Raw genomic sequence first — 12,219 nt, forward strand, 5'->3', positions numbered from 1 at the left:
AGGTGCCTAAAGATGCAGCTACCTACTGTAATTTTCAAAATGACCGTGTCACCTACTTCTTACTGATTTAATCAGCACATCCCTCGGGCCGCGCCACTTCCCGCAGCCCACATTGGCCTGGAGCAGCGAACCGCGGCCAGTGGGAGCCACGATCAGCCGAACCTGTGGACACGGCAGGTAAACAAACCGGTCCGGCGTGCCAGGGGCTTTCCCTGAACAAGCGGTGGACCGGCTTTGAGAATCACTGCGTTAGGTGCTTAAACTGGGCATCCAGAAACTGAGGCACTGCACATCACTAATTTCTTTTAAAAAACTTGACTTTCATGAACAGTGGTGTAAATCAGGAGTAACTCATTTAGTGGGTTACAGTAATATAAAAACAATGTGAGATCAGAATTAAGCCTCCAAATTTATCATGTTCGACACAGTTTAAAAATGACTAATTTATTACTTCATTTGGAAGTGGGGCCTGTTGAAAAAAAGCATGAAATCTCTGAAAGGTTATTTGAATGCCAGCAAAATAAAGCTTTCAAACCTATACAGAAATATGCCAAGAGGCTCTGCAACAAGGAGTGAGCTAGAATAGCTAAGATATAATTTTATTTGTATCACATTCAACTGGTTCCTGCGAGTTCTATGGCTACTCACGGATATTAACTAAAGGACAAATTCTTCTGTCAGTTACACCAGGGCAATTTTATATGTGTATAAATGAGGACAAAATTTGGTTCTAAAATGAAGACCTGTCCCAGAAGGACAGAAAAAAATAACCACTTTATGACTATACATACATTTAGCTGTGACTTTGTACCCGCCTAATGGAGCATCGTGGCCTTCCACAGCATCAAATCCCGCTGATACTAGGATAATGTCCGGATCAAACTCTTTGGCAATAGGCATAATCACAGTCCTGCAGAATAAAAAGGCAGCCAGTTACAAACTACAGCTCACACCTTCATTAAGCATACTGCTTGGCATGATCCCCAAAATCCTCTATACAAAAACAAAAGTCTGGGCATCAAAAACATTAATATCTTCCTTTAACTAAATTCATCATCATTATATTTAGTCAAAAAAATCCAACTTTTCCCATCTCTGCTTTCATTCTTTTTCTTTTCCAATTTTCTAGGGTTTTTTTTAAAGTACAGGTACACGTGAAAACCTCTAATATTACACACACATCTGTGCCTGTTTTATCCCGCTGCCTATAAAAAGCTGTCTCTTCCAGGGGAGTGACTAATGGTTTACAGAGAATATTCAAAGCCTCAGTGGAAACCTGGACGGCTCCAGTGAGTGCGAACTTGGTGTAAATTTGAACTATAAATTTCTTTTGGGAAAATGTTTGCTTTCCAAACATATTTTTTCTTAACATTTTAAAATGTTTGTCGAGGTGGGGGGTGACTCTAGCAAAGGAAAAACATGAAATTCCCTTAATCAAATCCAGGCTACGTTGTCAAGCCTTTCCAAGGTCAAGCATAGCAGGAATGTGACAACCACAAAATAGTGACAGCAACCCCTGCTGGTTTCAGTCAGATAATTCAATGCTTCACATTCCCAAATGTTCTCGTTTTTTTAACCCTTTCCTTCACGTAGGTTTTATCCTGGGTTAGGATTTTTATTGTTTAGCTTAGCTTTTATCAGCATTTAAAGATTTCTTTAAAGCAAATTTATTAAAGAGAAGGTAAAGCTCAAACTGGATTCACAAATATTTTCTTTGACTTGACTTTTCAGGATTCCTGCTCATACGTTGGCTTAAAAATTACAGGTTCAAACGCTGATACTTTATTATTGTTGACTGAGTTTAATTCTGAAGGTCTTCAATTATATTAAAAGTCAATTAAGATGCTAATCTAAATTCACTAACTCCAGACTTCAGACTGAAATTCTTTTTAAAATGGATATCTTTATATATTAACTATGATAGCACCTGCCTTATTTCAAAGCATATGTCCATTTCCTTACTGATACTGCACATAGGAGAAAGAAGAGCATGTTAAGGATCTAGGTTTCATGTTAAATAAGTTAGACTGTTAACAGTTCTTGTCCATTCTGTGTGATTTTTGTTTCTGCATTTTAATTTCCTTTGTTTTGTTCCAAATTCCTCAACAGTACTTTTAACACTAGTGACCATATCCTGCACTCTTTACTCCCCCAAAACTCCACTTGAGTTGCAGTCAGTCGGAGTTTTATCTAAATAATGAGGGTAGGATCAGGACACTGGAGAATCAAATGGCTGTCAAGTTAGCTCAGAAAAGAGGAGAGTTCAGCTTTACTGCAGGTCTGTTACGCTTATTCCACTGAGATTGCACTGAAGCACTACAATGCAAGTATGCAGACAATTCCATAAAGACAGAACAATTATTATGTAATTACCTTTAAAGAAAGCTATGTTGAAAGAACATTAAGTTTGTAAAGCAAGTAGTCAAAAGTTAGGAAATGCCTGGGCAGCCTTAATCCAGCCCCTCCCCCCCCCCGTGCATATTTATTATGAGACAGTATCTAAGTCCATGATCACTGCCTCATTCACTACACACCTTCCAACTTCTGCAACAAACGAGGCAGGGGCCCTACAGACATCAGCCTTCTTCATTGCACAGCCCCAAATTCTCTCTGAGAGCATTGTGCATCCTGTGCACTGAATGAGGCGGGGATGATGTGAAGTCCCAGCCCAGGTAATGCTTCTAACTCCCTTCTCCCTCATACTCCCAGCTCCTGCTCCTGACCTACAGCACTGCATCTCTCCTGCCATCCTACCACCACCCTGGTTCCTCACCCCTCTGCATTCCAGACAGGCTGCATATTCCTTATCCAAGCTGACAGCATGCCAGCAGGGGCAGCATTGAGAGCACAACAAAGAACAATTGCAGGGGAAGTCCTGCTCAGGCCCGCAGTCTCTGTGGGGAAGGTGCATGAGTAAAGCCCCATGTTCGTCGCAAATGCAAAATAACACAAAATGAAAAAGAACATAAAAAATGGCATAAAACAAAAATGCACCCTGCAGTGGCAGCTCCTGCAGCTCTTGTCCTTCAGGGCTGGATCCAGATCCCTGCTCTGGGTGTTGCAACCTGGCACATGGGATCACAGTGCTGCACAGGTTGCCCGGGCCCCACTGATGAAGGGGCAGCTGGGTCAAACCTGAGCAATGCTGCAAACCCATGTCCAAGTAACAATGCCTGGCATGGGGAACTGGGCCTAGACCTGCAGGACAGGAGCCACTCTTGCAGAATGAGTGCGGGTGGGCTTTATCTGCAACCCCTTGGGGCCTCCCAACCCCGAGGTGCAAGACCTGATCCCTTCCCCCAGAGTTTTCCACCTCCTGCGGGCAGGACCCAACCCCTCACTAGGTTCCCCCTCACCCAGAGAACAGGGAAAATATATAAGGAGGAATAAGTGAGGGGTCCTCAGGACTAATGGGGGACCTGGGGGGCTGGGACTCAGTAGGGGAGGTGGAATATTTAAGGGGGCTAGGGAAGGGGTTTCTGGGCCTAATGGGATTGGGGGGCTGAAGGTCAATAGGAGAGGGGTTTGACAGGTGTCAGCAGTAGTATTCTGATCACTGACATTGCTGTAGCTTGGAGAAGGCTGCAGGCCCAGCTGAGGGCAATTACGCATTTTCTGATGGGGGATTGTGAGCCCCTGGGTGACAATCACTAGGTTAACAAGGTAATTGGGGAGAATATAAGGAGAGGAAACAGGAAGCCAGGGGAGCTCAAGAGGTGCCCAGAAGGAAGCTCCAGAGAGTCAGCCTGAGCTGGGCAGTGAGGGCTGCAGGGGAACCTACCATGCTGTAAGCCTGTATTGCACAAGTACTGTTCTGTAAGAGGGACATAAATGCACACCTTGGTGAAAGATAAACAACCCAGTGTGTATGTTTGTGATGGTGAAACCATCTGGACTGGCCAGGCTGCGAGATTCACTAGGTACTGACGGAGGCGCCCTGTTACAAGGGGGGATATATAAGAGGGCATGAGGGTGCCTGGATTAATGGGTAAAATAAAAGAACAAGAAATTCCTAAAACAAAACAATTATAAAAAATAAAAAGAAGATCATGGGTTCTACAGTTGAGCAGCCTGGTCATCAAATAGTATCTGTGAATGGATGGAGAATGCTCGCTACAGATTGAATCTTTGGAAAATGTAGCTCCCATATTCTAACAGGTTTCTAGTGAGCATATGCAAACTGAGGCTATTATTATAACTTGACCACATTTGGTCACAGTTCCCCTGGGCAGCCAATAGGCTTATCCCTGATATCAGGGCATCCCACCCCATCTGCTGACCACTGTTCCCTCTAAGCTGTGTGCATGTGGGCGCGCACACAGATCCTAAACCCCGCGCACACAAAAATTTGCACAGAAGAAATTTTTTGCGCACACGGCCTGTCAAAAATTAGAGGGAACACTGCCGCGGACCAAATTTCAAGTCCCTGCTCCAAAGCCTGGAGACACTAAAGTGTCTCAGTGAAATGGTTGTAAGAATTTTTTAGCTCAGGCAAAACGTGTTTTCCTCTAATCTTGTTCACAGAAACAGCTCAAGCATTTTAGCTGAAACGTCCCAGAAAAATTCAGACTGAAGCAAAAATGCAGCATGGGAAATTTCAGCTGAAATGGTTAAATTATGGGAAAGTTATAAGTAATGAACACAGCATCTTACAATTGGACATGTCAGGCAACCATACTTAACAGGCGTCACTATTTAGCGCCACCTATAATGGTAGTAAAAAGTCTGTCCAGAGAGGATACCTGAAAACCTCCAGACAAAAGAAAGAGATGACTTTTACAATGATAGTAACTGGAAAGGTGGGTGTGACATTTAGTACGGTTCTGTCAGTGATAGCTGAGACTATAAGGTTGAGTAAATGCCTTAAAACGCTTTTCTGAAAATTAGCAAAAAGAATGAGAAATTCTGCTTTTGAGAATGCAGATGTAAAGCATCAACTTGGATGAATGTATTTCACACCAGAGCAGTACCGCCACTCCCTCCACAAAACAATGAAGTTACTTTACAAACTGGCAGACTTTTGCTAGTACGATTCAGCATATTGCACACAGAGTTGGCCTATGAAGACCAGAAAACCTGTGTCATTGCTTCCCTTCCCTTTCATCCCTCCAAATCTGGAGGTAACTGGAATATCAGGCTTAATCTAATTCATCTTTCATGTTTTAATAATAAAAATACATGTATAGTTCTTTTCTTTTCAAAATACTAAGGAAAGTATAATTTGATTGCTAGGATAGAAAGTTAGTCCCTATTTTCTTCTAAAAATCATTAGTTGTTTATGGTTCTCACTACAGCAGCCCTAGGCTGGTCTTTGGCCTCCAAGAAAACCATGGCTGCAGGTTCACTGATTTTGGGAAGGACTCACATGGTAATGGATTCCAGTGCTCCATAAACTGCTACTGATAGCACTAATGTCGCTCTCTCCCTCAAACCTAGCAACATGAATCTAACTGGTTACTCTGTTGAACAACCAATATGTCTGTAAACATGATGGGACAGTTCATCATGAAGGTATAATGCGCCTCGTCTAATAGACTACATGTAGAACTGAAAGCCAGGGATGACTCCTCTCTATGTCCAGCTCTGACAATGACTCCTTCTATGGCCTAGGCAAGTGATGGAACATCTCTGCTTACATTCCTCCATCTATAAAACCAAGACAGTGATACTTTCATACCCCATGGGGTTGCTGTCATGAATAATTTGTTTGACTCAAATATATAGATAATGCATTTCACCAGAATGCACACCAAACCCTGTGGTCACAGTGGCTCTCACAGACCCCCAACCTCCTTGACTTGTCTGGACAACTGTCCTTTGCAAAAGCTTTTAGAAGTTGACCACCATGCAGAGCCCTGTTCAAGCTGCACTTCATCAGGGCTGCACTTCATCAGGAGGCTGGGGACCCCTTGAAGATCCACCCCTTTCCCCCGCCCATACTTGAGGCTCTGTTCTTCCCTGAACCCAAGTTTTGTTTAGCTCCGGGCAGAAGGAACAGTCAGAGAGCAGGTTACAGCTCCCTGATCCTGTGCTGGCCTGGCCAAGCATCAGAGAGAGCAGCCCTGGGACCCTGCATTAGTGAAGGATCTGCATCACACAGAGAGCTCCATCATGATCTACCCTCCCTCAGGAACACCCATGACACCAGTGTGGGGTGGGGTAGTTGGCCCATAAGCCGCTTCACTGAGTTTGCACCAGAGTGAGTTCACCCACGCCATGGCAATTCTCCTCTGGCCTGCTTCAGCCAAAATAAGTCTGGATCTGATAATAACAGAGGGAAAAAAACAATAAAATTACATTTGGGTGTATTCTAAAGAATCATCTTGTTAGCCATCCCTAATTCCTCAGGACATACCTATGCTCAATAGCATATCACATCTGACGGGTTCTGGTTATGATGAATGTCAAAACACTTCTTACAATCCCAACAAAAATACTCTAAAAGTCTCTGTAGATAGAGGCTGTATCCAAGATTAAGACTAAGGATAGTTATTATTTTATCTGGAGGGGAATTAAGAATTAGATCCAGGCAATAGTGCACTAGGGGCCAAATTCTTCTATCAGATGCAGTAGTGCAACCCGATGGAAGCCAGCTGGGCTGCATGAGTATAACAGAAAGCAAAATCTATTACTAAGATATTTCTGAGACTTTAGATGGAAATACTATTGTCTGACTAGATCTGAGTTTTATATTTTAACTATTAGTCATACCCTCCTTCCCTCGCTAAAGAAAAAAATCCAAAAGAGAGACTGATTTTCTGTTATCCTGTGTCATACAGAGCCATAATTATTGGATATAAAGTATTCAGATGAAAAGGATTTTAGGGACTTCCCTGCTCTTTTCTTCCTTTTGCTGTGCCACTAATTGCATGTCACATTTTAAAATCATGAGCAGTCGGGTCATGGTTTATCTCACACCAGAGTTTACTTCACTCCATTAAGCCTTACAGCTATAGTGGATGGTTTCAGAGTAACAGCCGTGTTAGTCTGTATTCGCAAAAAGAAAAGGAGGACTTGTGGCACCTTAGAGACTAACCAATTTATTTGAGCATAAGCTTTCGTGAGCTACAGCTCACTTCATCGGATGTGACTATAGTGGAGTGACTCAAGACAATGCAGCCCCTCCTTTAGTTTGATGGCACTGGCAGTAGAGCATGTGCCTGGGAATTTGAAGAGATTAATTTTAGTTCCACAAAAGAGATTTCCCCATAGAATTAATGCATTCAATTTGGGTATGCTGCTGTCTGCAAAGAAGCCATGGGACGGCTTCCAGTTGGGTGTAGTCCTAGAGAAAACATCAAGCATGTGTTCTTTCCCCTCCCCAACAGTATGAACATCAGATGCAAGACATTATAGAGACTTTACCATTTACTTGATCTCATTCCTTTTATTCTTCTATTCTATTTTTGTGGTTTTACTGCACATGGGAAGCATGCTCCCAAACATTTGTTCTCCCAGAAGACATGCAGAGAAGTACCCAAGCCAGAAATTCATCGGGATGTGCCACCAAATAAAGCCAAATATATCCAGAGAAAGGGCTAAGTTGACATAAATGACCACTCTACTTTGATAGAGTTTATAATTTAAGAGGAAGCACAGACAACCTACACAGAACATTGAGGGTGGTAATTAGTATAACTGAAGGGTAAATCCACATTTTTCTGAACCTACAGGGCATAGTGGTTTAGTAACATCAATTATTCACACTGACTACAAAAAAGTAGCACTTTCCACCCACAGTTCTCAAAGCACTTTATAAATGTTAACTAAGAAACACAATGATCCACATCCTCAGCTGGTGGAAATCAGCATAGCTATGATCTGGCCCAACATCTCCTTAAAGTAGGCATTATTATACCCATTTCACAAATGAATAAACTGAGGCAGAGGACAGGTAACTAACTTGCTTAAAGTAACACAGTGATCATTAGGAAAAACCTGGACAGACAACAGAAATAAAGAATGCATGTCCACTGTTTTAGTTACTAGACAACATTAAGTATTATTTCAGAGTAGCAGCTGTGTTAGTCTGTATTTGCAAAAAGAAAAGGAGGACTTGTGGCACCTTAGAGACAAACAAATTTATTTGAGCATAAGCTTTCGTGAGCTACAGCTCACTTCATCGGATGCATTCAGTGGAAAATACAGTGGGGAGATTTATGTACACAGAGAACATGAAACAATGGGTGTTACCATACACACTGTAATGAGAGTGATCAGGTAAGGTGAGCTTTTTCCAGCAGGAGAGCGGGGGGAAAAAACCTTTTGCAGTGATAATCAAGGTGGGCCATTTCCAGCAGTTGACAAGAATGTTTGAGGAACAGTGGGGGGAGGAATAAACATGGGGAAATAGTTTTACTTTGTGTAATGACACATCCACTTCCAGTCTTTATTCAAGCCTAAGTTAATTGTATTCAGTTTGCAAATTAATTCCAATTCAGCAGTCTCTCATTGGAGTCTGTTTTTGAAATTTTTTTGTTGAAGAATTGCCACTTTTAGGTCTGTAATCATAGAATCATAGAATCATAGAATATCAGGGTTGGAAGGGACCCCAGAAGGTCATCTAGTCCAACCCCCTGCTCAAAGCAGGACCAATTCCCAGTTAAATCATCCCAGCCAGGGCTTTGTCAAGCCTGACCTTAAAAACCTCTAAGGAAGGAGATTCTACCACCTCCCTAGGTAACGCATTCCAGTGTTTCACCACCCTCTTAGTGAAAAAGTTTTTCCTAATATCCAATCTAAACCTCCCCCACTGCAACTTGAGACCATTACTCCTCGTTCTGTCATCTGCTACCATTGAGAACAGTCTAGAGCCATCCTCTTTGGAACCCCCTTTCAGGTAGTTGAAAGCAGCTATCAAATCCCCCCTCATTCTTCTCTTCTGCAGGCTAAACAATCCCAGCTCCCTCAGCCTCTCCTCATAACTCATGTGTTCCAGTCCCCTAATCATTTTTGTTGCCCTTCGCTGGACTCTCTCCAATTTATCCACATCCTTCTTGAAGTGTGGGGCCCAAAACTGGACACAGTACTCCAGATGAGGCCTCACCAATGTCGAATAGAGGGGAACAATCACGTCCCTTGATCTGCTCGCTATGCCCCTACTTATACATCCCAAAATGCCATTGGCCTTCTTGGCAACAAGGGCACACTGCTGACTCATATCCAGCTTCTCGTCCACTGTCACCCCTAGGTCCTTTTCCGCAGAACTGCTGCCTAGCCATTCGGTCCCTAGTCTGTAGCTGTGCATTGGGTTCTTCCGTCCTAAGTGCAGGACCCTGCACTTATCCTTATTGAACCTCATCAGATTCAATGGAATCGATTGACCAAAGAGGTTGAAGTGTACTCTGACTGGTTTTTGAACGTTATAATTCTTGACTTCTGATTTGTGTCCATTTATTCTTTTACGTAGAGACTGTCCAGTTTGGCCAATGTACATGGCAGAGGGGCGCATGATGGCATATATGACATTGGTAGATGTGCAGGTGAACGAGCCTCTGATAAAAAGAAAAGGACTACTTGTGGCACCTTAGAGACTAACCAATTTATTTGAGCATGAGCTTTCGTGAGCTACAGCTCACTTCATCGGATGCATCCGATGAAGTGAGCTGTAGCTCACGAAAGCTCATGCTCAAATAAATTGGTTAGTCTCTAAGGTGCCACAAGTACTCCTTTTCTTTTTGCGAATACAGACTAACACGGCTGTTACTCTGGAGCCTCTGATAGTGTGGCTGATGTGATTAGGCCCTATGATGGTGTCCCCTGGATAGATATGTGGACACAGTTGGCAACGGGCTTTGTTGCAAGGATCGGTTCCTGGGTTAGTGGTTCTGTTGTGTGGTGTTTGGTTGCCGGTGAGTATTTGCTTCAGGTTGGGGGGCTGTCTGTAAGCAAGGACTGGCCTGTCTCCCAAGATCTATGAGAGTGATGGGTCATCCTTCAGGATAGGTTGTAGATCCTGGATGATGCATTAGAGAGGTTTTAGTTGGGGGCTGAAGGTGATGGCTAGTGGCGTTCTGTTATTTTCTTTGTTGGGCCTGTCCTGTAGTAGGTAACTTCTGGCCTAATCACATCAGCCACACAGTCAGAAGCTCGTTCACCTGCACATCTACCAATGTGATATATGCCATCATGTGCCAGCAATGCCCCTCTGCCATGTACATTGGCCAAACTGGACAGTCTCTACGTAAAAGAATAAATGGACACAAATCAGACGTCAAGAATTATTACATTCAAAAACCAGTTGGAGAACACTTCAACCTCTTTGGTCACTCGATTACAGACCTAAAAGTGGCAATTCTTCAACAAAAAAACTTCAAAAACAGACTCCATCAAGAGATTGCTGAATTGGAATTAATTTGCTAACTGGATACAATTAACTTAGGCTTGAATAAAGACTGGGAGTGGATGGGTCATTACACAAAGTAAAACTATTTCCCCATGTTTATTCTCTCCCCTCCCTCCCCCCCTCCCCCCGGCTGTTCCTCAGACGTTCTTGTCAACTGCTGGAAATGGCCCACCTTGATTATCACTACGAAATGTTCCCCCCTCCCCCACTCTCCTGCTGGTAATAGCTCACCTTACCTGATCACTCTCATTACAGTGTGTATGGTAACACCCATTGTTTCATGTTCTCTGTGCATATAAGTCTCCCCACTGTATTTTCCACTGAATGCATCCAATGAAGTGAGCTGTAGCTCACGAAAGCTTATGCTCAAATAAATGTGTTTGTCTCTAACGTGCCACAAGTCCTCCTTTTCTTTTTAAGTATTATTTATTCAGTTTCCCCACTCCCCCCTTTTGCTGAATATACATAACACGTTAGTTCTAATCTATCTTGTTTTTGATCCAAGAGGGGCCCTCCCTTAATTTGAAGTAATGTACTGCTATCTGCTAAGACTCTTGATTTCCCATCTTGAAGAAAAACTATCAGAATCGCCTCCACCGGACTGAAAGTTACATATGTTCAAGTATTTTGCTGAACCCAGGCCCAGTGAATAGATCAGTGAAGCCCAGGAGGTTGATCCCCAGCATTTCAAAGCATATGCAATACTTGTTGGGAACAGTGCCCTATGGTATCTATTACTTTTACACATTGTTTTCATGTATGTTTTAATATAATATCATGTAAGTTACCTACTTGCATAAAAGAAAACTATGTTGCATTCCCTCCCCCTGCCTCCCAGAACTTCAGGTTAATTTTTTCTGTATTATGTAGTACAGTTATCTCTCCTAATCAATCTAGCTAACCTTGGATATGGCACTAAATCAGAATAAATGGGGTTTTAAAACAGGAATGAATCTCTAGCATACTTAAGGGACCTTCCCTTCTTAGACCGCAATCCTACCGACAATTAACCAAGTGCTTAACTTTATTACTGTGAGTAGCCCCACCAATTTCCATTGAATCAAAAGGTTTAAAGGCACCCTCAGCTTTGCATCTTTTATTTTTCTTTTTATTTATTTATTTATTTTTGGCTTTTGCAGCTTACATTTTTGAGCCTGAGATTATTATTCATGGGTTTCTTTTTAAATGAATAATGATTTAGGCATCCTGCCTGAAATTTTCCTAAGTTCTGTTACAACTGGAATTGCAACATCAACACCAACCAAAAAACATAAGAAATATTTACTACAATGTGTGCTGATCCTTCCATTTTTAAAATTATTCTTTACAAAGGTGGTTTTCATGTAATTACAAGGGCCCTTCTACATTTGATCTATGGCATGCCTAAATCTGATCCACTGAATTAGTTCAAAAATAACCAAAGATGGGGAAAATAAATTAGCAAACAGGAGGAAGTTTAGAAAAATATTACTTTGAAATTTTCAGAAACTACAAAGAAGGAGCTTATGGTATTGTCACATGAAAATATCCAACTTCTAGAAGCTATGACATACAGACATCCACAATGAGAATAAATATCTATATTCAGATTTCAGTTTATTCACAGCTTAGCAGTGTTTAGATATAGGGTTTTAAGTTTGGCCCAATATGGAGACAAATTTCAGAGAAGTTTAGATCCATAACCATGGCCAGGCTCCAGTGTTCAAATATGTGGCTTTAGTCCAAACCCATCCAGAATTTGCTGCTGAACATAGATGCCCATCTGCGTACAGATACAAAGTGATATGTGGACGATATTTGAAAAGAGGCCAAGAGAACACATACAATAGTATGCCCCCTTAAAGAGCAGTTTTATTCTGAAAGGTCAGTATGTA

At 42.2% G+C, this 12,219-nt stretch overlaps 1 protein-coding gene across 19 annotated transcripts in view; it reads right to left on the reverse strand.

Annotated features, from left to right (window-relative positions):
- The window catches only part of HDAC9 (histone deacetylase 9), a 704,322-nt gene that overhangs the window by 74,891 nt on the left and 617,212 nt on the right, over positions 1–12,219 (reverse strand). For all 19 annotated transcript variants that reach the window (XM_048838336.2, XM_048838333.2, XM_075125815.1 and 16 more), the window contains one exon: positions 792–910. In XM_048838336.2, the coding sequence (XP_048694293.1) occupies positions 792–910 (119 nt within the window). The remainder of the gene's footprint in view (positions 1–791; positions 911–12,219) is intronic.

This window comes from Caretta caretta, chromosome 2 (genome assembly GCF_965140235.1).
Source record: "Caretta caretta isolate rCarCar2 chromosome 2, rCarCar1.hap1, whole genome shotgun sequence".
In the NCBI taxonomy this organism is placed as follows: domain Eukaryota; kingdom Metazoa; phylum Chordata; order Testudines; family Cheloniidae; genus Caretta; species Caretta caretta.